Source organism: Malaclemys terrapin, chromosome 17 (genome assembly GCF_027887155.1).
Source record: "Malaclemys terrapin pileata isolate rMalTer1 chromosome 17, rMalTer1.hap1, whole genome shotgun sequence".
NCBI classification, from domain to species: Eukaryota; Metazoa; Chordata; order Testudines; family Emydidae; genus Malaclemys; species Malaclemys terrapin.
The window spans coordinates 10150397-10177862 of record NC_071521.1 but is presented as its reverse complement, the minus strand read 5'-3'; the positions used below and the strand labels follow the sequence as shown (position 1 = coordinate 10177862).

Genomic DNA, 27466 nt, shown 5'->3' with positions numbered 1-27466 from the left:
GGCCTCTGGGGGTATATATTGCTAGATGGGGCATCCAGCATCATTAGAAAACACGACCATAGATTAGGCTGTTCTGAACCATGTGGCGTGCAATAATTAAGTAATAAAAGTCACCGCAGGGGTGAAGGAAACCGAAACAGAAGAGTTACTATTTGCATATGCACTGCTGGCATCCTTCTGCACTATTAAAAGATTCTCCAAGCACGAGTGGCATTTAAAAGCTGGTTGCTACTGATTTCAGACCGAGTCCTGCTGGAAGCTTAGAAGCGCAAGAAGGGCGTGGCTTTATGGACCAGAGGACATGCTCTCTCCACAGAAGACAATCTCCTGGTGCAGGAGAATGCAGTAGTAGCCCTGATTGCTAGCCAGTGGTGGTAGTTTCTTGCTGTTAATGCCACCTAGCAGTTGGCCTGGACAGGCAGGGAAGAGAGAGCACTGCTGTTGTAGTAGTGGCAACTAGGACTATGCTACAGGTGTAGGCAGAGCAGGGTGTCTGGTAGCTACATATTGTGATAGGCTACTACTGCTGCAATGGAGGAGTTCCTCATCGGAAGGGTGTGTGGGGAGGAGAATTTATACAAATATTTAGATCAAGATCCCTTCACTTACTCATCGTTTAGGGTTTTTATAGTTTAACATTTGCTGCTGGAAAAACCATCATGGAATCGTAGAACTGGAAGGGACCTCAAGAGGGCATTTAGGCCAGTTCCCTGCACTCAAGGCAGGACTAAGATTATCTAGACCGTTCCTGACAGGTGTTTATCTAACCTGCTCTTAAAAAAAATCATTAAAAAAAAAACAACAACCCTCCAATCATGGAGATTCCACAACCTCCCTGGGCAATTGATTCCAGTGCTTAACCACCCTGACATTTGGAAGTTTTTCCAAATGTCCAAACTAATCCGTCCTTACTGCAATTTAAGCCCATTGCTTCTTGTCCTATACTCGGAGGTTAAAGAAAAATTTTCTCCCTCCTCCTTGTAACCACCTTGTAAACTGTTATGTCTCCTCTCAGTCTTCTCTTCTCCAGACTAAACAAACCCAAATTTTTCAATCTTCCCTCATACGTCATGTTTTCTAGACCTTTAATCATTTTTGATGCTCTTCTCTGGACTCTCTCCAATCAATCCACATCTTTCCTGAAATATGGTGCCCAGAACTGGACACAATACTCCAGCTGAGGCCTAATCAGCACAGAGTAGAGCAAAAGAATTACTTCTCGTGTCTTGCTCACAACACTCCTGCTAATACAGCCCAGAATGATGTTTGCTTTTTTTGCAACAGTGTTACACTGTTGACTCATATTTAACTTGTGATCCACTATGACCCCCAGATCCCTTTCTGCAGTACTCCTTCCAAGGCAGTCATTTCCCATTTTGCATTTGTGCAACTGATTGTTCCTTGTTAAGTGAAGTACTTTGCATTTGTCCTTATTGAATTTCATCCTGTTTACTTCTGACTATTTCTCCATCATGAAACTCACCTTGAGGAAACGAGCTGTATTCACAGAAAGGATGTTTTCTGCTTTATTGCTGTTGCTCTGGTTGTCCCCGTCTTTCATATTGGCTGGTGAAATTAAACCTGTCCTGCCACCTCGGACCAAAGGCACAAAGACGGACGGACGCACACACACGGTTCTGATTCTAACAGCTTGCCGCTCTGGCTACTATCAGCTCGATTTGGTTAGCCCGGAGACTAGCTGACAAGCAGATGCCTTTTTACTCTCTTTATCTTCTGTTCCTCGAGGCCTAGCTGAGCATGTTACCTCTGGCCTCATACAGGCAGTGTACATGTCTCCTGGCTGGAGCATTTCACCATTGTATCCAGTGTCACACAGCTAGTGTATTGGAGCCCGTTGGGAAGCCACATCAAAAGAGGTGTATTTAGTGCGATATTAAAGTCAGACTTTTACTAGTAAGACTCCATCCCTCCCTTTCCCCCCACCGCCCAAAAAAAGGTTCTCCAATTTATTTGCCAATTTTAAAAACTTTATTTTAAGAGGCAGGATGTATTTGATGCACTTGGAGAAGGCATTGGACTGGGACCCAGGAGATCTGGGCTCAGTTGCCAGCTCTGCTACGGACTCCCTACATGACCTTGAACAAGTTCGTTTAATCTCGGTGCCTCAGTTCCTCCTTTGTTAAATGGGGATAATAATCCTTCCCTGCTCCCACATTTTGTCTTATCTATTAAGCTCTTTTATTTATGTCTGTACAGGGCCTAGCACAATGGGGCCCTGATTTCAGTTAGGGCCTATTGTCAGTAGTTATACAAATTAAAATCCTGTATGAGCTTCAGAGCAGAGCCCTGCAACCCAACCCAAACCCAACAGGACCCAACTACAAGGGCTGGGTTCGGGTCAGCTCTTCTCCTTCTGCCCCTGGGGGTGGTGCCGGGGCGGCTTCATGCCATGTTCCTGCCAGCCAGCACCATCTTGCTGTTTGCACTGCAGAGTGTGCGCGCCAAGGAGTCACAGCACCTCTCACTTCACAACACACACAGCCCAGGCGGGGGCAGCGGCTGGCAGGAGCAGAGCATGGAGCCACCGCTGGGCCAACCCCATAGGCCAGAGGTGGCAGCTGCACTGACTTAAATTTAGGGGGAAAAGTCGGAGTCAGGTCAGAAAACAACTCGACTCTTTTGGGCTTGGCTCATGTGGGCTTGGATCCAGTTTAGGTCTGGGTTGGGCTTAAAACTTAGGCCTGAGTACACCACCACTTCAGCCATCATCACTTGTAATGATCACTAAACCGCAGTGTCAGGGATACCGGAATCTCTCTCTCTTTTGTTTTAATTGTATTTCCTTCCCTGATATAGTTGTCGTCGTTTTGTATGAAGTGGGGGGAGGAGGTAAAAAAAAAAAAGAGAGAGAGAACAACAACAAAAACAAAACAAAACAAAGAAAAACAAAAAACTAAAAGAGCACCTACCATGCAAGGAATCAGGGTGTGAAACTCTATGCAAGGCCTGTGATTGGATTCATGGGGTGGGGGTGGGGTCGCTTTGCCATCGTTAGAAATTTTAAAATCAAGATTGGAGGTTTTTCTAAAAGATCTGAGCTAGTTCAAAGAGGAATTAAACGCGGGCAGCCCCATGGCCTCTGATATACAGCAGATCAGGCCAGATGACCATAGTGGTTCCTTCTGGCCTTGGAATCTGTGAATCTTTGTGCAGCTTGTGTGATGAGTTCTGGCTCCTCTGTATACTGATTGCAGGGATCGAGGTCAGTGAACGATGAGATTGGGGGACCTTGGCCTGAATGTCCATTTTCTTCATCAATGAGGAGGAGTCTGTTGGTTTTGCTTTTCGAGATCTTCCTCTCTGAGCACAAATGGGTCATTTTTCTGATGGAACATTTCAACTCTCGTTTAAGTTGCTTAATGGGCAAGGTGTTTATCAGCATCTTCCCTTTGTCCCACTACAGCTAGAAGCCCCTCCCAGGCCCAGTCTGCCAGCCCTGCTGTTGCCTGTTCAAGCCTCTTTGGCACATGGGAGCTCTGATGGACTTCAGATCCTCTCGTCACACCACCTCACTCTTTGTGCCCCCTTGTTAATTCAGAGGCAACTACCACTCAGTTGCATGGGGAACATACTGACAAAGGGAGGACTTCTGGAGGCTTGTCAGGGCCAGAATCACAGTTCAGAGCTCTCAGATATTGATGTGAAGGCTCAGCACAGCCTTTGGTCATTTTCCCCTGAGCTACTTGGTTTCCAAAATGGATGCCCCGAGTCCAGAAGGCTAGAATGTGTTGTCTCTAAGTCTTAGCTGGGTCCCAGACTAAGTTGTCATGCAAGGTGCTGCTGCGATCCTTCCACCATACTAGAGACTTTATTGCTGGAGATCAAGCAGTCCCAATATTGTGAAGAAAGGCATATTTGGTGTTCGGAGTGTAGTGAATGCACTAGGGAAGCTTACACTATATATTGCATGGTTATCTTGAGCAAATAGATTTCTTTGATAGGATAACGAGCCTTGTGGATAAGGGAGAAGCTGTGGATGTGGTATACCTAGACTTTAGTAAGGCATTTGATACGGTCTCGCATGATATTCTTATCGATAAACTAGGCAAATACAAATTAGATGGGGCTACTATAAGGTGGGTGCATAACTGGCTGGATAACCGTACTCAGAGAGTTGTTATTAATGGTTCCCAATCCTGCTGGAAAGGCGTAACGAGTGGGGTACCGCAGGGGTCTGTTTTGGGACCGGCTCTGTTCAATATCTTCATCAACGACTTAGATATTGGCATAGAAAGTACGCTTATTAAGTTTGCGGATGATACCAAACTGGGAGGGATTGCAACTGCTTTGGAGGACAGGGTCATAATTCAAAATGATCTGGACAAATTGGAGAAATGGTCTGAGTTAAACAGGATGAAGTTTAACAAAGACAAATGCAAAGTGCTCCAGTTAGGAAGGAAAAATCAATTTCACACATACAGAATGGGAAAAGACTGTCTAGGAAGGAGTACGGCAGAAAGGGATCTAGGGGTTATAGTGGACCACAAGCTAAATATGAGTCAACAGTGTGATGCTGTTGCAAAAAAAGCAAACATGATTCTGGGATGCATTAACAGGTGTGTTGTGAGCAAGACACGAGAAGTCATTCTTCCGCTCTACTCTGCTCTGGTTAGGCCTCAGCTGGAGTATTGTGTCCAGTTCTGGGCGCCACATTTTAAAAAAGATGTGGAGAAATTGGAAAGGGTCCAGAGAAGAGCAACAAGAATGATTAAAGGTCTTGAGAACATGACCTATGAAGGAAGGCTGAAAGAACTGGGTTTGTTTAGTTTGGAAAAGAGAAGACTGAGAGGGGACATGATAGCAGTTTTCAGGTATCTAAAAGGGTGTCATAAGGAGGAGGGAGAGAACTTGTTCACCTTAGCCTCTAAGGATAGAACCAGAAACAATGGGTTTAAACTGCAGCAAGGGAGGTCTAGGTTGGACATTAGGAAAAAGTTCCTAACTGTCAGGGTGGTTAAACACTGGAACAAATTGCCTAGGGAGGTTGTGGAATCTCCGTCTCTGGAGATATTTAAGAGTAGGTTAGATAAATGTCTATTAGGGATGGTCTAGGCAGTATTTGGTCCTGCCATGCGGGCAGGGGACTGGACTCGATGACCTCTCGAGGTCCCTTCCAGTCCTATAATCTATGAATCTATGAATCTATAAAATACTATACTTGGGGCACTTAGTGCTGTGTGAGTGGACATGATACTGTTTCTTTCTGCAGCTGGGCCCGCTCATCAAAACAGATTTTCGTGTTTCCAGCAGAGATGATAGAGCCGTAGCATTCTCACCAGTCGCATTTTCCATCCTCTGCGGATATAAATCAAAGTTTTTATTAGAGGGACCGAATGGGTGTACCGGGGGGGTGCTTTGGCCCATTGTGACATTATCTTCTGAATGTTTTGTAGGCCTTCCACTCCCTTCTTCGACCTTCTCCAGCACAGGTACAAGGAGGTGTGGATGGAGCAACAGAGGGCAGTAGCCATGGCCAAGCAAGTGGAAAAAAAAAAGGTAACAGCACTTTGGACGTAGTGTCCCTCACTTGCTGTCATAAAGTTGTGTGGCTTTGCTGACCGCTGTTAAGCCACTGCTTTGTTCCTCCCCAGAGTTGGAAACATTTCAATAAGGGTGAGATGATACTGGCTGGAGGGCACAGGGCTTTTACCTCACTCCCTAAGAATGTAGGGCTTGAGGGTTACGCCTCAGCCCCTAGCGGCTCAAAACGATTCCATGGTTGGGCTTGGACTCTTCCTACAGAGCGACTTCATGTAGGCAATGCATTTGGAGAACAAGAGCCCCTACATCCCCTTTTTATTTTTATAAATACCTGCGGAATTTTTCAGGGCAAAAGGCAATGCCCTAAATGTCAGTTGCTATAAAATCAATGATAAGTTTAAAGAGGAAGCTTTGGTTCCCTGGCTGCTAATAGCGCCATCAAAACAAAGCAAAAAGATCTTAAAGTACTGCATTTTCTGCGGCAAAGCATTTTCCCTCTGCAGAAATGTCTGTATTTCTCTTTTTTCCTTTCCATTAAAGTCAGCTTGGCTTCAGCTAGCAGGTATCTAGAGCATTGTTCTATGTCATCTTACACCACCACAGTGCAAATCTCAAGATTTGTACAACTGAGTATATATTTTAGGGATGGGGGGGGCCAGATTTTTAGAGGTATTTAGGCACCAAAAGAAGCAGATAGATGCTTCATGGGATTTTCAAAAGCCCCTTGGCACCTAACTCCCAATGACTCAATAGGAATTAGGAATCTAACCTACCTAGGCAGTTTTGAAAAGCCTACTATGTACCAATCTGCATCTTTAGTTGCCTAAATACCATTTAAAATCAAGCTCAAGGTTCCCACTTTGATTTAAAACCCTTATATCAATTAAGGTGAATGGGCTTGATTGTCCTTAACAGTAAGGCCTCTTTTTTGCCGCTGCTGTGTGAAGCGGCCTTTTTGTAAATGACAATTGGGCCCAAAGTCTTCTGAGGTTCAAGAGTCCTCCAAGGAATTTTATCTTCACCCCGGGAGTCCCAGTGAAAGATCTCAGAACAATGTCACCCCTAGAGATGGACTCTCTGCAAGTTACTTGGGACCAGTGACCATCCTAACATACATTAAAATGAGTAAAGGCACCAACCCTGATCTAGGCATTGCTTGTCTGTCTCCAGCAGTCAGAGTGGTAGTGTGAGTGTGAAACACAGCACCATTATATGCAGCAATATTGTAATAACATTTAAAAGCAGCCAATGACTGGTTTATTAGTTAATGGCTCAAGGAAGAGTTGAGTTAATATGGTAATGACCAATTTCAGTGGTATTATTGCCATTACAAAGCATGTTTTATAGTTGAAGTGCAAGAATACAGTGTTTTTAATTAGCAGCTATTTTACGGCTGCACTGTCTGGAATGTTGGAAAATACATTGCTACCTGATCTATTAATGACTGATTTTTTTTTTTTAAATCAGAGAGAGACTATTGTGTTTCCCTCCATTTTATCAAGAGTTCCTGAAATCTGTAGGCATCTCCTATTGTATTAAGGAATGCAAACCTAAATACTAGACGGCACTTAGGTGATACAGAATCCCAAGTTTCACCATAGAGCCAAAAATGTTCACAAAACCTGTAGCACTTTGTGTGATGAGTCTATCAGGTGCTACAAGCTAAGCATGGTCATGCTAGCATAGTACTTGAATGGGCAAGAGTCAAGAAATCCCCACCCTGCAGGGTGGACTCTTCTCCTGGGTTAGTATTGAACCATTGCTCTAGCATGGAGAATCGGGCTCTGTGCTGGTCCCTTTGGGATGGAGTATAAAATAGAGGTTTTGTTCACTAAGAATCCCATAACCGGTTCTGCAAGAGTAGGCCCATTAACATTTTTGCCCTGCTTAGATCAGAACTACATCATCTGCTTATCTAAAATCCCTCTGAAATTCAATTAAATATGGATAATTTTCTCTTTGGAACAGCTGCCCTGTTTCACTCCAGAGGTGGCTGCATCACAGTGAGAAGGGAAATGATGCTTCTGCATAGTTTTATCAGCTTATTACATTTGTGGAACATTGAGGTTTTCTTGAGCAAAATGTTCTCTGTATAAATGCCAGCTAGAGTTAAAAGTTAATATGAGAGGAAGACCCAGATCAATTAAATATGAGTATCCCCTTTACCCAAAGGCTGCCTCATCTACCATCGATCCAAAAATGATTTATCAAGAAATGTCTAATTCACACTATTATAATTCTGTCGGGATGAGGTCTAAATTGCCATTTCACATTGGAGATCACCTTATCCAGGAAGGCATCTATTCACTGGAGTAAGCTTGTTCCTAGGTGGTTATTTCCCACATCTTATTTGCCTTTAGTTGCAGAAAAAGAAAGTCTATGAAACTCGGACCACGCTTCTCAGAAAACAACAACCGCCTGTGAAATTGGATTCCCTTTGGCACATGCCCCACTTTCAGAAGGTATGATTGGGCACCTGCACAGATACATGTGTACCCCATTTAACACTATACAACAGTGTCCTTGGTATTATTGTACAAAGCAAGCAATGAAGACAGCCCTTGCCCTGACGAGCTTGCAATCTAAAGCCCCAGTTTTGCAAACACTGCCACATATTTCATTTTAAGATAAGCATGTGAATTGCCCCATTGGCTTCAGTTGTACCACTCACATGGGTAAAGTTAAGAATGTGCATGTTTGCAGCATAGGGGCCTAGAAGACAGATACAGAGGAGACAGCTGGAAGGAAGGTGTGACCTGGAGGTTCCTATTTGTTTGCCAAATTCTTGTGAACGCTTTCAACAGCTTCGCCAGATTAGAAACACATCTTTTTATGCCTCACTCTTAATACAAGACTGATCTTTTATTCTTCATTAATATCTGAACTTCAAACGTACCCCTGAAAGGAGCATGCAATACTGTACAGAAAACAGGCATTTACAAAGTGCGCCATTTTGTTGCTTTGTTCTATAAATAATTCATATCACATGGGGTTAATTTGGTTCAAGAAGTATTGTTACCCTGAGAATCACAGGTTTCCAGAAAGTCTGCACTCTTGGTATTTCTCTAAACTGTCTGATTGACAATAGTCTCCTTGAGATTGAATGAAGGGTCTGCTGAGGTTTATAGAACCACATGACACTTACCTAATTGATCCAGGTAAGAGTCAAGGTTAAGGTTTCATGTCCTAGCATGGGATCTAAACACCTCGCTGTATTAATCTATGCACCCTGTTGCACTCTTGGGTGCTTTTTTGAATTCTGGGATCTTTGTTTGTGGTGTAAATTATAAAGAAACTGCAAGTACAGAGCCAGGGGGCATTTTACAAAGAAAGGGAAGAAGGGAGCTAGGCTGAAGGGGGAAAACAACTGAAAGACTGAATATCCAAAACCTGTGGGGAGTTTACATGGCCCAAATCACATCTGGCATTGATAGATACTATTATAAAGAACCCCTCATCATGGGCCAACATTTTTGGGTGGGGAGGGGTAGTTTTTGCCTCTACGTTGATTTAAACTGCAGGTTAAACAACGAAGAGGATTCGTGGCTTCCTGAAGCTAATCTACTTGAACAAGTTGCAGAGTTTCGACCAGGAAATATGTTTTGCACCACCTTGATGTATGCCTCTTACGTCCTGCCTAAGTCTGTCCTATTAGCATATGTCAGTAATAATTTATCCCAGCTGCCTGTCAGCACAGAGCTGCTGCTGCAGCTAATGTCAGGGAAAGAACATGACCGATCGCTGTTAAACAGATTGTGTAAGTCACACGAGATACTGGGGCAAGCCTTTGCTTTATAGCTCCTCTCACCCTGGACCTTTCCATCACTATTCATTTTTCAATCTCTCTCTGTTTTTCTTTTTCACTCGCTCCCTTTTGTTTGGGCTGTGAGAGTAGTTGGGTTTTTATATATTGCCCACACAGGCAGTCTCATGCATTCTCGTTTCCCAGCTCTTCTCTCTCCGCTCTTCCCTTGGTCCGCTGGGACTGTTTCATCTGTGGGATCCAGGCCTTAGCCAGTTTTCTACAGAGGCCCATCGATCCCATCATCCTTCTATTCCTTACTACATTCATCTGGAAAGTGTTGCTTCTCCCCAGCTGCGGATATGATTTGCTATCAGTCCATATGAGAACTTAGATTGGGAAAGGCAATGCTCAACAGGGCTTCAGAGCATGGTTCCCATAAAGGGAAATTAAATATTTCCATTGTGCGGCCATGAAACTATTTACCTAGTTAATACAGCAATAATAATAAAACAAAGGAGATGCATGGTCCTACGGCTGACAGTTCCATGGCCAGGTACCTCTACTCAATGGTTTCCAATCCCTGGCCTTCATACATATCTCCCTTAGTTATAACTTCAGATAAGGGGTGGTGAAACAGTTCCATTAAAATACGAACTGGTCCAACAGTTGAACCACACTGAACCTAAGCGTTTGTTGGGCATGGTGCAAGATATCTTTTTACTCAAGCACTTTCTTGGTTGTGGTTAACTGGCTCCGGTCTTAGTGAAAACTGAATATGATGGCACAGGGAGGGGAGCAGATAGTGCTGTCCACTGTAGGCAGTTTAACATGATGCTACCTTTAATCTATACATATGTCCTGATGCTTCGGTGCTGGGGTTAATAAAAAAATCAGTTAGTAAACAATGTAAATCTCAAGAGTCTCTTCTCATTAGATTTCCAACCCATAAGAGGTTAGGAGAATCTTCTCATAAGGCTTAAGCGGCATCTAGACTGGATCCTATCAGTTAGTGCAAGAAACTCTATGCACTCAGAACTGTTTGTAGACCCGTTTAAACTCTAATGGCTCCCCTGGCCCAACCCCCTTCTCCCAGGCTTCCTACTTCTCTCAAGAAACCCTCTCCCAAGCACCAGTTCCTGCAATCTTCGTTACTGCTCCTTAGCCAGCCCACCCTGGTCTCGCCATGCCCCACTCCCGCACACCTTCAGAATTCTGCCTCTGGAGCAGAAACCAGCCCTGCATGGTTCCTAAGGTCCAGCTGAGCAGGGAGGTACTCCAGCAGAGATAAGGAGTTCCACAAATCAGACAGCCCACAGCTGGATTTTAACTATAATGGCTCTCCAGCTCCACCCTCTGTTCTTGGGGGCTTCTGCATTACCCAGGGGAAACTCAAAAGAACCCCTACACCTCCTGGCCACTGCTACATTTCCCCCAAGGAAGGGGGAGCATTTAAAGCCAGTTTATGGCAGCTGTCTAGAGCGTACGGGTAAGGCGTATTCTTCTCAGCCACACTAGCCCAGGGAATGGCAAGGAGAGAGGGTGATGGCAGTGCAGCAAATGGTTCTCGGCCTTGGAGCATAATGTTTTGGTCTAATGTGCCCCATAACACACAGGGCACTTAATATACTGTCTTGTGTTATTTAACTGTGAATGGTAATTTGGGATTCAGGAGAAGGGTTGCTATGATACAAGCCTGGAAGGCAGGAGATCCTGGTTCCACTCCAGGTCTGCCACAGCCTTGCCGAGACATGTGGGCAAATTCTATGCTTCAGTTTCCCCATCTGTAAAATGGGGACAATAATGCTTTCTCATCTCAGTGAGGGGAGGAAGGAGGGTGGAAGGGTTGTAAGGTTCAACTGATGTTTGTAAAATATTTTGAGACCCTCCTCTGGAAGACACCCTGAGTGGACACCAATATTGTATTAATACTTAGCTCTCACATAGAGTTTGACAAGCATTAATCAGGCCTCAGCACTGCTAGGAGGTGGATATTATTCCTGCGGCAAAGCTGGGACAGAGAAGAGAAGGATATTCGACCGCGGCAGTGGGAGAGCAAGTGGTGTGAAGCTTCCTCTCTCTTAATGATCAGACTTTGTCATTGCACGTCACCTTCCAGGTGCTTTACAAACATCGGGCATGATGTCTCATTAATTTCCATGGGAAATGAGAGTGCTGAGCGCCCTGTAGCGCCACATCCTTGTAATGGAAGAATAAACCCTATGGTAATGACATTCTTCTTTTAAGCCTTTGAAAACGAGAGGAAAATTTCTTATACGTTTTGCCCTGGTCTCATGCAGAGAGCTGCAGAAATTGGGCACACAGATCTTCAGCAGCCCTGAGACTGGAGTCTGAATCCACCTAGGACTTTCACCTGACCTCAAACGAGTGCCTGGTGAGAGGGAGGGAGGAGGAGAAAATGAAGGAGCTTTGCTCTTTTCCACTAATTGCCTCTGTCCATTCTCCACAGCTCCACGGTTCCTTGACATTACATAGTCATTCAGTCACTAAAGTATAGACAAATTGACTATATTTTCATTTGGATTTAGGTTTCAGCCCCACTGCTTTAGAATAATGGCACATGCTATTAAGCTAACCATTTGATTTACAAGCTTTCATGCACTGTACAGTTTGTTCTTACTTAACAGCTCTTTGTGGAAGACTAACCCTGATTCCTGTCTCCTGGGCCCCCCAGCTCGGCAGTCGCTGCCCAGCTCGCTGATATAACAGGGTAGTGGGGAGCCAGTGACACACCAAGGTGCAGTTCATTAGTGAAAGTTGCTGATTTGTGGTATTTTTACAAGACACAACAGGCAGTTGCTCTAGGGTTAACCCCTTGTTTATCCCAACAGGAAGCCTCTACCCACCCACCCAAAGAAGGGAAAGGACACTTTTCAGTTGATTTGTTTTAGTTTCGGTTTGGTTCCTGGGTTCCGGTTTTGCTAATGTAGCTCTTGTGTGTCCAAGAATTCCTTTGTGACCCATTTTATTTCTCCTTGCTAAAACTTAGCCTTGAGGGACCACATTCTAGGGAGTGCAGGGAGAAACAAACCTGTGTGTGATTAGTAGATATAGCTACATACATATGCTGCAGAACGCAGGGGAATTCCAGCTATGTACAGCCCAGAGAAATGCACCTTGCCCCCTTTAGACAATCTGTCCCTTCTAGACATGGGACTAAATACACAGGGGATTGTAAACAGTGGCCAGCCACTCAGAAGGGGCACGTGCATAAATTCGCAGACCACCTCCCTTACCCATTGGTAGCATCCGTTATGCTCCGCTGCAATGCTGATCGTACAGGATGTGCAGAATGAGTTCTTCTGTAACTTATCAGAGGAGCCGGGACTGGGGGTGATGTGAGCTGTTTCACTGGCTAGCACATATATGCCCATGACCACCCAGAATTTGGCCATAAATTTGTTTTGCCTCTAAATCAACCAAATTCAGATTATTTTATAAGGGATGTTTTTCCTTGTGGACCTGAAGGTCAGGATTCCAGCAATGCGCTTTTTGCAAACACGCCATGCAGCAGCCAGATAATTAAATGTATAAGGAGGAAATTTGGGGCCCAAACCAAAATCCCAGATCCAAACATTCCCAAGCTTTAAAGAAGTTCGGCACCAGTCCACCCTTTGCAGTGCTAACGAACTGCAAGTCAAAGCAAACAGAACCACACAGTTCTTGTGTGTCCCCCATATACAAACGAACCTTGTGCTCCCACGTTAGGAGCACACAATGACATCTCTGTATTTATGCTGTAGGGGCTGCTCACAAAGCCTTTTTTATTGTTTTAATACCTTTTATTGTTTTAATACCGTGCTGCTATATGGAATAGTTTGAAAAGGAAGAGGTCATGAAAATCTTGAGCTTCAGAAGAAGAAAAGAGGTTAAGGTAATTTTGGAGACCTAAATAAATTGGACTCACCTCCTTGAATATTACCATGTGAGTTGATTAATCATGCTGGCATAATCTGACAGTGGTTGCCTAAAACATCACCTTGTTAACAGGCAAGGATCCTGCTGGAAAGAATTGTGTTTTCCTGATATGCACTAGATATAAGGAAGGAGGAAGTGGCTTTCTAGAAAGAAGACCCAGGATGCAGGCTGAGCAGTCCTGGGGGAGGAACCCTGGAACAGCCAGAACCAGGGAGAAGGATTTGGCTTTGATTTTTGTGTTTCATTTTGAGTTTCTTTTGCAACTAAAACCAAACCCTATGAAAGGGGTAAGTTTTTACCCACAGCAATCTAGTCAGTGACAACTCCAAAGATGACTAGCTCTCTACAATGCACTGGGCCAGCTTGGCTTCTGACCTCATAGCTCAATCACGGATGTATCTGACCCTTTATCTGTTTAAGGGTCACAATTTGCCTGTTTTGGTTTAACCAGAATTTAGTCTTAGGTGTCAATTCTGATTCTGGTAAGAAGCTGCTGTTGAAATGTAGCATTTGTACAGCACCAAACACAGTGAGCGCCAGTCCTCATTGGGGCCTTTTGGCTCTATTCAAACATAAATGTTTAATAATAATAATAATCTAGCATGTCAGTAAGCCAAAATTGGACAGTCCGGACTAGCTTCTAGTCTCAGTTGTACTGGTATAAATCCAGAATGGCTGTCAACTTGAGTGGAGTTACTCCAGATTGCACTGATATAAAAGAGAAGAATTGGTCCCTGTCAGAATAAATAAACCTACACACTGTCATTGACACGCATTAGTGTCTCTTTACTCATTAGAAGTTTAAACTCGCATAGGAATGCAGGCTCGCTTTCCAGGGAAAATATTCTTGTTTACTTGGGCACAAAAGAAAAAGAAAAAAGAGAAATCCCACAACAACTTTGGACAAAACATTTGTCAACATACACTGCTTTCCCAAACAGAGGAAATAAGCTGCACTCAATACGCTATATGAATAAGCGATAAGCAATTGACAAGCAAGTGTTAGGATACCTTGGCAAAAGACTTAATTTGCAACCTAGCACAAAATCAAAGACACTGTCAACGGATGAGCAGCTCTCCTTGAATATGCCTTGCATTACCTGAGAAAGCACTGTCAGGTAAATTTCCAGTGAAAGTAATTAAGGAATCCCCACTGTATAAATTTTGCAGCAAAATTCTGGGCTCCAGTATTTGATTCTCACCAGGGATCTGATATCTGCTCACAGCCTGATCCTTCGCAAAAATTAACAGTTGAGGTTTAATAAAAAAAATTAAAAAAAAAAAGAGTAGAGTTTGTTTTTTTATGCTGCACCTCTATTTCTGTCTAAGGAACTGAACTGACAAGCACAGCTCATGTAATCCTGCAATTGTTGTCTTGTCAGAAAAGCCTTAGCCAGAGCTTAAATAACCAGTGTTGGATACATGTAATACACACTGGGCTAGCTGTTTAGATATGGCATTTATCTTCAGAAGTTTGAGGAGGACAGCAAAGAACTTCACACATTCAGGGTGTTATAAAATTTATCTCCTGGAGATCTAGATCATGCTTAGAGAATAGAGAAATGGCCAAGAGAGTTTTCCATGCTAAATTGCCAGTTGAAATCTAGCTCAGGTCAGAATATTGACTGACCAAGAGTCAATATCATCTGAGGGTTGTTCTGCGGCCTATGTGAAATGAATTGGTGGGTCTCAGTCCAGTTCCTAGTGGACAGAGCAATTGGCACCTTGTAGGCAATTTAGATGCCATTGTAATAGACGCTATATAAAATCCTAAGGCAGATAATCTCAGCAGAGGCACCAAAGATTGAATGGGCTATGGAAAATGGAACTACCATTTTACCCTTAGAGGTGATCCTTCCAGATCTGGGTTGGGGCAACATGAGGGAATCTTACTACTGCCTGCGCAATCCTTGTTTTATGGCTAAATTGAGGACTTCAGTCTCCAGTGTTGGCACCAGCACTAAAATCACTTTGGTTTCCACTAACACTTTTGCATAATGGTGGCCGATACCTCACTCAGCATGGCAGCTCTGATCACAGCCTCTGATACTCCCCTTCCCATATATTTAATAACCTCAGTAATCCTATTTTCACCAGTATCCCTTTCCATGTCTACAGTGTAATTAGTAACTTCTCCCCTTGCGTCTCTAAGCCCTCTTCAGCAATCCTCAGTTTACCCTTCCTTCCCAGTGAACTGATGGCCCTCGGTGCTTTTCCCTCTGACCTCCTCAACTACTCTTCCAACTCCTTCCACTTCTCCTGATTGACGCTGATGTAAGGGAAAGCCGGATCGGGTCCTGAAGTTCTCTGTTAAAAGGGGTTACCTTCTGATCAGAGATAGGCCCAATCCAAAACCTAAACCCAAATACCTCAGAACCATTTGGAAGTTGATTTGCAACTGGTCCACTTCCACTATACGTTCAATGAACCAAGCCAAAATCTGAGATCCAGACATACACACTGAACTTTGCAGCTCAGACCAGCTCTTGTTTTTGATGGGGGGGGGGGAAATCTATGTTTTAAATTGCTTTTCCTCCACATTTTGTTAAAAATAAATTGAGTGATTTTAGTGCTGGTGGAAGATCCCAGATTGACAGCTCTGGAGACTGAAGGCCTCAAAGTGTCCATAGGATAAGGTAGAGCACAGGCAATGTGTAATCTTCCCCATACTAACACCTCCAGGGCTGAGAGAGTAAACTCAGTATCCATGTTCATTCCAATTCTTGTCCCCCTCATTGGCTACCAACAAGGGTTGGCAGCTGATGCCTGTTCTGCTGGTGTTTCCCGTGCTGGGGACACTTATCCATGAGCAAATGGACTCAGACCAGTTTGCTTTCAACATCTTTTTGCAAATGTAATACAAATCGTGTCCTCAGCATGCACTGCAGGGTACCTCCACCACTACTTTCACTATGAACTAAGCACATGCAAATGCTTTTTAAAAATCACCTGACATTTCATACCATGGGTCCCTTTCTACCTTCAACACAGGACACATTTACCAATAGGTTTGTTGGTCTAGAGAATAGGCTCCCAGTTAGGCCCAGGACCTCACGCGTGCTAACTCCCCAGTATGCTCTGACAGCCAACGTAAAAGTTATATGAATCCAGTGGGATCATTTGTCAAGGTGAGCTGGATGAAGGTCCAAATGGATGAATTCCTCTAGACCGGTGGTTTTCGATCTTTGGTCCACAGACCTTTGGGGTCTGCAGACTGTGTCTAAGATATCCAAAGGGGTCCACACCTCCATTTGAAAATGTTTAGGGGTCCACAAATGAAAAAAGGTTGAAAACCACTGCCCTATACCCTCCCAAGGCCATGTGACTTTTGGTGCTCAACTTAAGACATCTTAAAGGGCCCTAATTTTCAGAAAGTGCTCAGCACCTGCATTCGGCCAATCAGCCCCTTTTAAAGTGTCTCAAGACAGACAAACAAAAAAAATCACAAGGCACTTTTGAATATCTTCATGTTTTTGAAGCAAAATAAGAATTATTCCCCCTCCCACATACACAAGCCATTTTAATCTCTTTATTTTCCTTTTCATTAGAAAAGAAAATGTGGAGTATGAGGAGGGAAATAACCCTCCATTTATTTAACTTGCTAACCACTCTACCTACAGTAATAGCCACAGTATTTATAACCCTAATAATCTAGATGCAAAACCCTCTAAGTTTGGTTCAGCTGTGGACAGAATAACATCTGCTTTAAAAATATCTCCTGCTCTGTAACATGTCATGGCATTTGTTGACAACCCTATTGAAAGCAGCTCTCAATGTGACTGTGAAGGATCTTTCAGTACCTCTCTCTCTTTCCCAGACAGTTTTTGAAAGGGAGGTGAGGGGGGGAAACCATCAATACAGGGGGAAAAAGGCATCAGCAGCCAGCATCGGCTGATGAGGCGCCTCACCTGGGCCCCCAGCGCACCGCCTCCAATTAAATCAAAATGGTTTGTTTTTAATGGTCTTTTACACTGACAAGTGGGCTATCATTCCAGGCCCAGATAGCTGTCAGGGAGCTGAGGCAAATCCTCCGTTGATAATGCCCAATGCTTCCAATTAGGAACCGAGGCCGCTCCTGGCGTGCTAACGATTCCCCAGCCTCCCCCTAGGCCCCTTCGGCGCTGGCTGTTTCGTCTTCACTCCTCCTCCGCCACAAATTACTGACACAAAACGGAGGCGCCCCGGCGTCTCCTCACCACGCCAGGCCCGGGCCCTGTTGGGTTTAATGAGGCGATGGAAGTTTTTGCGGCTCTTTCGCTAAATTCTTTTCTTGTTTGACAGCTGCTCGAGTGTTGACCTTATAAAAGATTTAGTGTTTCTCATTATTTTCTGTCAAGCTTCACAAGTGATGGCTTCACGGAAATCATTTGCATCTATATATATATATATATATATATATATATATATATATATATATATATATATATATGTGTGTGTGTGTGTGTGTGTGTGTGTGTGTGTGTGTGGATATTGTATATATAGGTGAGAGTGCACGTGTGTACTTGTCTCCCATATTGTGTTATTCTCCACTGGAAAGAAATCTATAAATATGACAGTGTTATCTTGTGTAGTTTTTTTTTATATTATTTTTTTAAGAAAACTCAAAAGGGCCTGCCTTTGTTAGGATCCTGTAAATGAGCGATGCTTTGGAAAGGGAGTAAAGATTGTTTTCCTGTGATGGAAACTTAAAAAAGGGGTTTGTCACCTGCTAAAGGGATTAAATCAAGTGGGGATGGGGAAACGAGGGGGAGTCTGGGGGCATCCCTGTTGTTAAAATGAAGAGTCATACAAGGAATGGATGCTACTTCCCCATACGTGTACAGTTGAGGCTAGAGCTTACAAAAGGAATAGGTAAAACTACATTTCTTTGCAACTGGATGCAGGTCCTTTCACTGAGGCAAGAAAAGCCATGACCCCATTCATTCCCCACCTAGCATCCCTTGACAGGTTCATTCTCAAAAGCAAATCATATCAAATAATGTAATCCAGTTATGTCAATCAAATATTCTGCCAGTCTCCCATGCAGCCCTGTTCATTAATAAATACTACTAATCACTTTATACATGCAAAGGGCTAAAGTGGTAATATAAATGTAGATTTCTAGTAAACAAACAAATTTAGTTCCTATATACTTGGAGCAAAATAAAAGTCTCGGAGCAGATCCTCAGCGTCACTCCATTGACACCAGTGGAGCTCTGCCAATTTTCACCAGCTGAGGATCAGGCCCTCACTCAGTATTTATTGCCTTTTTGTGTCTTTCGTACTATTTATTCCACCCTCCATTAAAAAGATAGATCGGCCTTTACTTGCAATGACTTTTGCACAACAATGCTAATGCTCGGTAGGTGATTCTTTATATTATTCTCCTTTCTCAACTAAAAGGACTTTGTGTAATTGAGAAATGTATGTGGAAGTAACCCACACATATGCATCTCTGATTTTTCATAACAAGGGTTTTCCCCTGTAATTCTTGAATGTGAGGTCAGATGTTAAATACAATCCAGCTACAAAAGGCTTGTATGGATTCTTGGTGTGATCTGACATTAAAATATGGTTTCAGTTAAAAGTTGCTTTTAATGAGCTGAGTTGAAAGTAATTACAACTATAAAACCCTACAACATATGACATTTAAAAAAGCACTTTGTACATTAGCACCTGCTCACATGACTTGCTTCAATTTGTGTATCAGATGTGAGACTTCGGTATTACAGTTCAAACACCATCAGAATATTGGTTTAGATTATCAGAGTTCTCTAGAGAAAATGTTATTTGGTCCATCATTTAAAATGAGAATTAGAAGCGGAACAGCCAGAGATTAGGATTCACCAGTTTAGCATTGACTTCTTGTTCCAACCTCTGTCATATTATGACCTCTGACATAAAGCCATCCCAGTCTTGACTATAATTACTGTCCTGGGACTAATCCATACTTCTCAAATGACCCTTGTTATCAGAGGACTTCTCATTTTTTAGGGGCAAATTTTGCTTTAACTTACACCTGGTGCTTCCCCACTTATACATGCTGAGGTCAGACCCCTTAGGCTGTTCATAAGTTTGTGGAGGGCTCTAACTGTTCTTATTGCCCATTGTTCCTACATTTGGGTGGTGTTAGGGCGCAATCTCAGTGCAAAGTTCCCAGGTGAGCTAGTGAATGAGCAGCCCGCCTCTCTCATTAGGGCCTCAAACGCAACCAGGAGTTGATGTGTTACAGGTCAGGAGGGCTAGTTCCAGGTCCACCTAACTGCAACATGTTCTGATGCTCTGGAAGCTGCTAAACTTGAACTATTACCCCTGTGAAAAGTAGCCGTCCAAGTTTAGGGTGTCAGCCTGTGCCAGGAAGCTAATGTAGGAATTTTGACTCTAGGCCTAGTTGCATTCAACCATAATCAGCATTTACCCTGGGTAATGCTAATAGAATGCATCCACTTTTATTGTCGTTTATACACTGGACACCAGAGTACTGCTGTTCACTTGTAGGAGATCCTTACAAATCTGCTTAAATAACACTTTATTTCTCTTCTGTCATCTTTATATTTATGAACAAAGGACCCTGCATGAAAAGAGGGATTTTTCCCCCGCTTATGCATTCCCCTGCTTCTGTGTTCTGCTAGTGGTAGCCATTCTCACAGTATGCAATGCCAACGTCACAAATGATAGCATGACTTCAGCTGGGGAATAAAGAGCTGGAGTGGAGGAAGTCAAGTCAGGCGTCTGAGCTTCCGGACTTGAAGTGCGGTGGTAGAGAAATACAACAAGTATTTATATATAAACTAGAATTGTTGCAAAATGTAGCACTTCCGTCCAGTTTCACACAGTCCAATGGAAAATGAATACCATTGTATGTGAAATAACAAGTACATTAAAGCGATGTCATTGTCCCTAAAGTATTTGAGTGGAATTTTCAAAAAGCACACAGCCCTGGTTCAGTTCTACTTCAGTTCAAGGCAGGGGTAAAACTCTCGTGGTTTTCCAAAGGAGCAGAGTTAGCCCAACAATAAACACGTTCGAGAATCCCAAGCTCTGACTCTTGAAAGAAACTGAAAAAATGATCAAATATTTTAAGAGAAAACACATTAGCTTCTTGGATATCTCTCTCAGACACATTTTCTTTTCATAGAGAGATTTATTGTGTTACAACTGTGATGCTGAGACACTTAGTATAGCCAAATTTTTCAAATTTGAGTGTCTGCACTTAGACACTTAAATCCATACGAAAGCACTTAAATGCCATATTTTCAGAGCTGCTGATAATCTAAACCCACCCTTTGTCTGCCTTAGTCTCTGCCCGGAAGGATTTATAATCTAAATAGGCAATCTCATACACACACATACATGCATAGATATTGTATATATTTGCTGTGTATGTATATGTACAAACACCACCACCACTCTCAAAAAAGTCATGGGAACTAATATGTCATCTGCCAACTATCACCCTGATCACTCTTCTTATCTGTTCCATCCCTTTCCCCCACTCTATGTCTTCTTGCCCATTTAGGCTGTAACCTCTTCATGGCAACAGCTGTCTCTTAAGTACGTTTGTACAGCATCTAGCACAAGGAGGCTCTGATCCTGACTGGATCTTCTAGGTGCTACCATAACAACAACAGTATTTCCTCTTGTCTTCAGTGTGAGGAGTGGAATGCATGCCACACCTCTGACCATGAGCCCACTTATGTAGGTGCCAACCTTTAGCCAGGGACATTTGAAAATGTCAGCTTAAATGAGTGATTTGTTGTAATGAGGTTATAGGACTTGTTTCTGGAATGTTAACAAGATTATCTCCATGATTAAATACTCATCAGCCAACCAGAGAGTTAGTCTTAATTTTAAAGTTGTTAATTGACTTTCTTTAGAGTAAAAAGAACGAGGAGTCCGGTTGCACCTTTTAAAGGCTAACAGATTTATTTGGGCATAAGCTTTTGTGGGTAAAAAACCCACTTCTTCAGAAGCAACTTTCTTTAGAGTGCGGAATAATGTTCTGAAAAAGACTGAAGCCGATGAGCTAAACTGTAATCTGTTTTCAATTTATATTACAAGTTTCTTCTCTTTGAATTTCTGCTCGCTGTAACCAATCATATATCTGCTTCTTTCATTGTAGGTTGGTCCTCATCTCAGTACCTTTCCAGACCGTGACGCTCATAAAAAGGCGTTCAGTGTCTACCACTCAGAAATACCTGTGAGATGTGGTCCCCTTGCCCAGGGCATATATACAGCTGCCTGAAAGCTCTACAGAAGTCAATTACTGAACAATGTAACATGTTAGAGTACTGTGTTAGCAATATAAGATAGATTTTTATTCTAATGTACAATTCTTTTTTCAAGTTTAGAAAGGCTACATTCATGTTGATGTAACTGAATAAATCAGAACATTTACCAGTTTCCGGCTTCCATATACATTTCGTCACTAGGAGCATATGCATGCATTTTAACCAATCTGATCATATCAAATAAGAACATAAGAACGGCCAGACTGGGTCAGATCAAAGGTCCATCTAGCCCAGTAGCCTGTCTTCCGACAGAGGCCAATGCCAGGTGGCCCAGAGGGAATGAACACAACAGGTAATCATCAAGTGATCCATCCCCTGTCGCCGATTCCCAGCTTTTGGCAAACAGGAAAAAAATTCATTACTGTGGTCAGGTTAATAATGCTACAGTGCATTTCTCCCTTGGATTCAAAATGGTAGCACAAAGCCACCCTTACCAGCTTGATTATATAGCATGACTACACTGAAGATAGCTCTTCTTTCCTTCATAGTACATTAGACAGGAGTAACAGTCCCGTGTTCCCTGATTTATATCATCATTTATATAATATTTTCCAATATGTTCCAATTGATAAATATGTCCTCTGGTAGGCCCAACCTCAGAAAAGCACTTAATGGTGTGTTTAACTTCAATGGGATTTGAGTACGTGCTTAAATACTTTGCTGAATTGAGGCGTTAGTGCAAAGTAACTCTTTACTTGAAGCCAGACAATGATGACATTTGTACATGATTAACTCTTGGCTCTTTGTAGCAATCAGGCCTGTCTGTTTTCCACAGGCCTGCCAAATGAATTTACAAGCTCACCCAACCTCAGTACGAGTAATGACTATTATTATTATTTCCTATACACATTACAGTAACACACTTAGATGCCCCATCGTGCTAGACACTGTGCAAACACATATGAAGACCCAGACCTGCCCCTAAAGAGCAGCATTTACACTGGCAAGTTAAAAAAAGGCCACTCCCAGTGGGATGTATCACCTTAAGAAAGTGCCTCTGAATAATGCTCTTATTAATTGCTCTTCTGAAAAACTATTCCCTGAATAATGAATTACTCCTGTGTTTTCTGCTTCTCAGCTCTATTAACATGTCTCATGTTGTACCAGATATATTTAAATACAATGTTTTAAACATCTGTTTGCATCATTCTTTTCTCACTGAGTGGCCCTATCAAACTAGGTCCTATCATTGTAGTTCCTTAGCATCTCACAATCATTCAAGTGTTTTATCCTCACAGCACCGAGCCCCGTGTACAATTCTAATAGAGAGCTGGGTGGGCGTGAAGCCAGCCAAGAGATCAAATGGATGGTTCCAGAACTGGTGCCCAGCACAGGACTTCCACCTAAGAATATCAGGCTTTCCAGCCTGACCTCTTGAACCTATGCGTAATGGGACAGAGTCCTGCATGAATAGTGAGGATTTTTGATCTGGACATTAGGAATAAACAAGCACTTTTCTTACCTTGGAGGGATGAGTCCATTACGCTGGCAGCTCCCTGGGGCAAGCTAGGCCTGGTGTGTTGTGTCTGAGATTTCTAAGTGGTCCTGCCCCTAGGGGCAGCTGCTGCTTAACTACCCATTCATATAAGGGAGTGTCTGCCTCACGGCTCCACCCTGAGCACACCTGAGCCCAGCTAAGCCTGGAAAGAGAGATAAAAGGCCAGTTCCTGAGCTAGGTGCTCTATATACTTCCCTCTGTCTAGTGTGGGTCTCTTAATAGAGCAGATTTGAAGTAGCTGGCTGGCTAATAGCAAGATGTGATGTGCTGAGAGAAGTTGGGTGTAACAAGAGATCTTTCCCATCACGCTGGGGAGGAAGAATGCTGGGCCTTAAATGTCTTGTTTGGCTAAAAAGTGACTTGGCTTATAACCTGAATCCTGGAGCCAAGCAACTGTGCATCTAATAAACCCTAGCAACAGGCTGTCATCTATACACTAGGATTAGGTTCATACACAACCTGCCATTCAACAACAGGAAAACAACTTCCCTGGCCACGTAAAGTGACCTGTCAGCTCATTGGAAGGCTGGGTGAAAGGGGAAAGGACCATGGTAATAACATCTCTCTCCCTAGAAGGGCTTCATTAGAGCCGGGCTAAAAAAAAAAAAACTTTCTATGGCCCTAACGAATGCTCTTTGAGTGCTGTGGGCTTACAGAAAGTCAGTATGGTGAAAAGGAGACTAGAACTAAGCTCCAGGGGTCTGATCCCACATGCTGCGTGCCCTCAACTCCTATAGAAGTTAATAGGGTTTAGGCAATCTCTACACCTTGCAAGGCTGGACCATATGAAATTGTGAAAAGAAAGGGGTTTAGCTACCTCTGCCTACTATATTATACTATACTATACCAGCTGGAATACTGAGCTTGTTACAGTGGTGGGTATCAGATGCCAAACATAGAATATGAGGGAAAGAAGAAGTAATGGTTGAGTCAAATAAAAGAGAGTGTTAAAGGGGACTGGCTGGCTCAGGGGATGGGTAATGGACTGTGGAGTGTTTTACCTCTAGATTGCCAGGTTGAATCCAAGGGCAAAAAGTTGCTGCAATCTGGTGGCCTGCTCAAAAGAAAGTTGGTGCACCTCACTCCAGGTCCTCCTGGACACACATCCACATCACTTCAGTTTGAACCAATTCCCACCCTCCTGCCTTTATTGTCAGTTGCTGCAGAGAAGCCAAGGACTGAACGGGCCATGGAGCCTGAACTCCATTCACGCTGCAAGTTGTGGCACATTGGCAGGAGACGCATATGCTGCTGCTGCCCATCTAGCACCAAATTCACTAAGAAGAAGAAAATTAGGGTCCTCTCATCTGTACATCATGATGCAAAGTGCTGTGTCAGCTAGTTCTAAAAGCTGTTTTATTTATCTGTTAATTTGTTGCAAAGGGAGCCTTGGCACTGCACAAATTGGGGGGGGGGGTAACAGAATATGCAGATGTCTCACCTATTCATATGGTATTTCCAGGTCTGCATCCTGTTTTTCAGATCCGCTTTCTTCCCCCACCCCTTCCCCAGCCCTTCCTTATAGGATGCTGCTTGTCCTGCAGTGACACCCACTGGTAACTCTAAGATTTTGATGCTCTTGCAGGTTCCCCACAGCTGGGCCCTCTTTGCAAACACCTCCTAGTTAATGATTTCTGCAAAGCACAAAGCTGCGGGTTAACTCTGATTCCCCTTTCCCATGTTATCATCTTCCCAGAACCCTCTCTTCCCTTCGATCTGTGCTCTGCAGGCCTTCCTACTAGTTAATAAGATGTTCATTTAGTTATTAGAATACCCTGAGTACAGCACATCAACCCTGCTGCATTCCCTCGTCTGCTGGAACTATATGCCCCTTGCAGTAAATGCAGAGTTTACATGTCATCATATAACTATGAATTTAGCATAATAGAGTCTACTGGGATATTTTTATAGGTTAGCCTCTTAATAATTCCAGGTGTGGTTTAAAGACTTTTTGTGGCAAGAGTTATACAAGAAATAGGTGCTAATTTAAAAAAAAACGGTATCTCTTCCATTTATAACAGTACCCAGACTGACCTGAAATCTCCTTGCCTTAAATATCTGCATGCACCCACCCTAACTGACTGAGATCATTTACAGTTCACAGCCCCTGCCCCGATTTAGGGGCTCTCTTTGCCAGCTCACACACGCTCGGGGGCATGAGGGCTGGTTCTACCATGTAAACAGGACAGGCAGTCACCTACAGGGCAGTAAGAGCTAAATCCTCAGAACGGATGAACTCTTACAACACCCATGGGAGTTTTAGATGCCTTGTGCCTCTGACGACGTGGCTCTAACAGATAAGGAGGAGTTTGCTTCGGAGGAAGGAATGGATGTTTGTCAGTTGCACAAGACATCACAATTCCTAGCAGTGGCCCTGGGTGTGTGGCATAAGCATATGAGGACACTGCAGGAGGCACGGTTCAAACTCAGTGGGGTTTTGTGCTTGTGTAGTAGATGCTTGGTGTTTTATGAACAGAAATGCCTCAGGAATATGGGTTTTAACAGCAGCTATGCTTGTGTTGTATAAAATCACTGGACAACAAGCCTATCATAAGGACCAGATCCTGCAAAGGTGTTGGGTGCCCCCAACTCCTGCTTCAGTCAATGGGCGTTGGAGGACACGCAGCTCCTCACAGGATCAGGCTCTAAAAGCTGTAATAAGGCACTCATTAACTAAAGGATTTAGGCCCAGATCCTCAAAGGTAACTTCATGTGAGCTAGGCACCAAAATACCTTTGTGGGCTGTAGTACCTAGAACACACAGATTTTCATTTCTTGATCCGTAGTCCAACACCACCGCAGACGAGTAGTGTCCCAGAGTTGCTGCTGGCTGCATGGTGGCATGCTGTGAAAGGAGTTGATGGGGCTCGTTCCACTTGCTCCTGGACAAGTGTGTACATCACAAAAGAACCTGCACATTTGACACTGGAGATCCAACCTCACACGCTATATGCAGACAAAACTCCTGATGAAATCAGTGAGCATCTGGTGTGTGCAAGGAATGCAAATTGACCTCCTGACATTATTAAAAGGAAGACCAATGAGCAAATGGGCCATGGACACTGAACTACCTGACTTCCTCTCCCCTAGAATGGGGTCCTTTGCTCAGGTTTGAGATGGGTTTTAAGCGCCTGGAGGATAATAGGGTTATAAGGAATAGCCTGCATGGATTTGTCAAGAACAAATCATGCCAAACCAACTTAATTTCCTCTTTGAAAAAATTACTGGACATATTTATGGTAGTGAGGAAGCCATAAATGTTATCGCTTGATTTTAGTAAGGCTTTTGACGCAGTCCCACATGACAAACTGGGGAAATGTGGTCTAGATAAAATTAATATAAGGTGGGTGCACAACTGGTTGAAAGCTCAAACTGGAAGCATAGTTATCAATGATTTGCTGTCAAACTAGGAGGACAGATCGAGGGGGGTCACACAGGGGTAAGTCCTGGTATTATTCGCTGTTTTCATTCATGACTTGGATACTGGAGTGGAGAGGATGCTTATAAAATTTGCAGATGATGCCAAGCTGGGAGGGGCTACACGCACTTTAGAGGACAGGATTCAAATGCAAAATTGAATATGCATCAACCATGTGATGCAGCTGCGAAAAAGGCTAATATCATTCTGGGGTCTATTTACAGGAGTGTCATATGTCAGACATGAGAGGTAATTGTCCTGCTTTACATGGCACTGGTGAGGCCTCTGCTGGAGAACTGTGTCCCATTCTGGGGAATCACACTTCAGGGAAGACATGGACAAACTGAGAAAGTCCAGAGGAGAGCAACTAACATGATAAAATATTTAGAAAATTGATCTATGAGGAAAGATTTAAAAAAAAACCTGGGCATGTTTAGTCTTGATGATTTCTCAAGGTCCCTTCTAGCCCTACATGTCTACGATTCTATGTTGGTGGAGCAATGGGAAAGCTTGCATTGCTTCTACTGCACAGGTTGTTGCTGTGGCTACGGATAAATAGGGACCCTCTGTTTCCAGTGCAATTAATCTAACATAGGCCAAGGGAACTCGAATATAATAAATACAGCGTGTGGTCAAAGCACAGGCCTAGGGGTCTACTGACTGGGGTTCTAGTCCTGGATTGTCCACTAACTACCAGGGAGATCTAGAACAAATCATCTGGGACCCAGGCCTGCGAAATGCTGAGTAATCTCAACATCTACTGATGTCAATGGGAAATGAAGGCAGTCCAGTAAGAGGTGCTCAGTACTTCATGCGATTACATGCTTAACTACCCTTCTATATGGCAAATCTAACTGAAGTCCACCTAACTCACAAAGGGAGGGTTGAGTACGACACTCACTGCTTGGAACGTGCTTTGAGATCCTCAGGTGGAAAAGGAATAAGAAGGGCAAAGTATATCATATTATATTTATTATATTCTTCTTCCATCCAGTGTTCAGTTCTTCTAAATCTATTTCACAGCATTGGCTCCCCCAGTGCCAGATTCAGCTAGAAGGTAGAGCCAGTGAAAAGTCTAGATCCTCCAAAAACGTAAG

The 27466-nt window shown here is 43.4% G+C and overlaps 1 protein-coding gene across 2 annotated transcripts in view; it reads left to right on the top strand.

The window, feature by feature from the left end:
* CFAP77 (cilia and flagella associated protein 77) overlaps nt 1-22589 on the top strand; it is a 96725-nt gene extending 74136 nt beyond the window's left edge. For both annotated transcript variants that reach the window (XM_054007590.1, XM_054007591.1), the window contains exons 4-6: nt 5415-5517; nt 7863-7964; nt 21285-22589. In XM_054007590.1, coding sequence (XP_053863565.1) covers nt 5415-5517; nt 7863-7964; nt 21285-21407 — 328 coding nt within the window. In that variant the 3' untranslated portion in view covers nt 21408-22589. The remainder of the gene's footprint in view (nt 1-5414; nt 5518-7862; nt 7965-21284) is intronic.
* Nucleotides 22590-27466: the final 4877 nt, after the last annotated feature.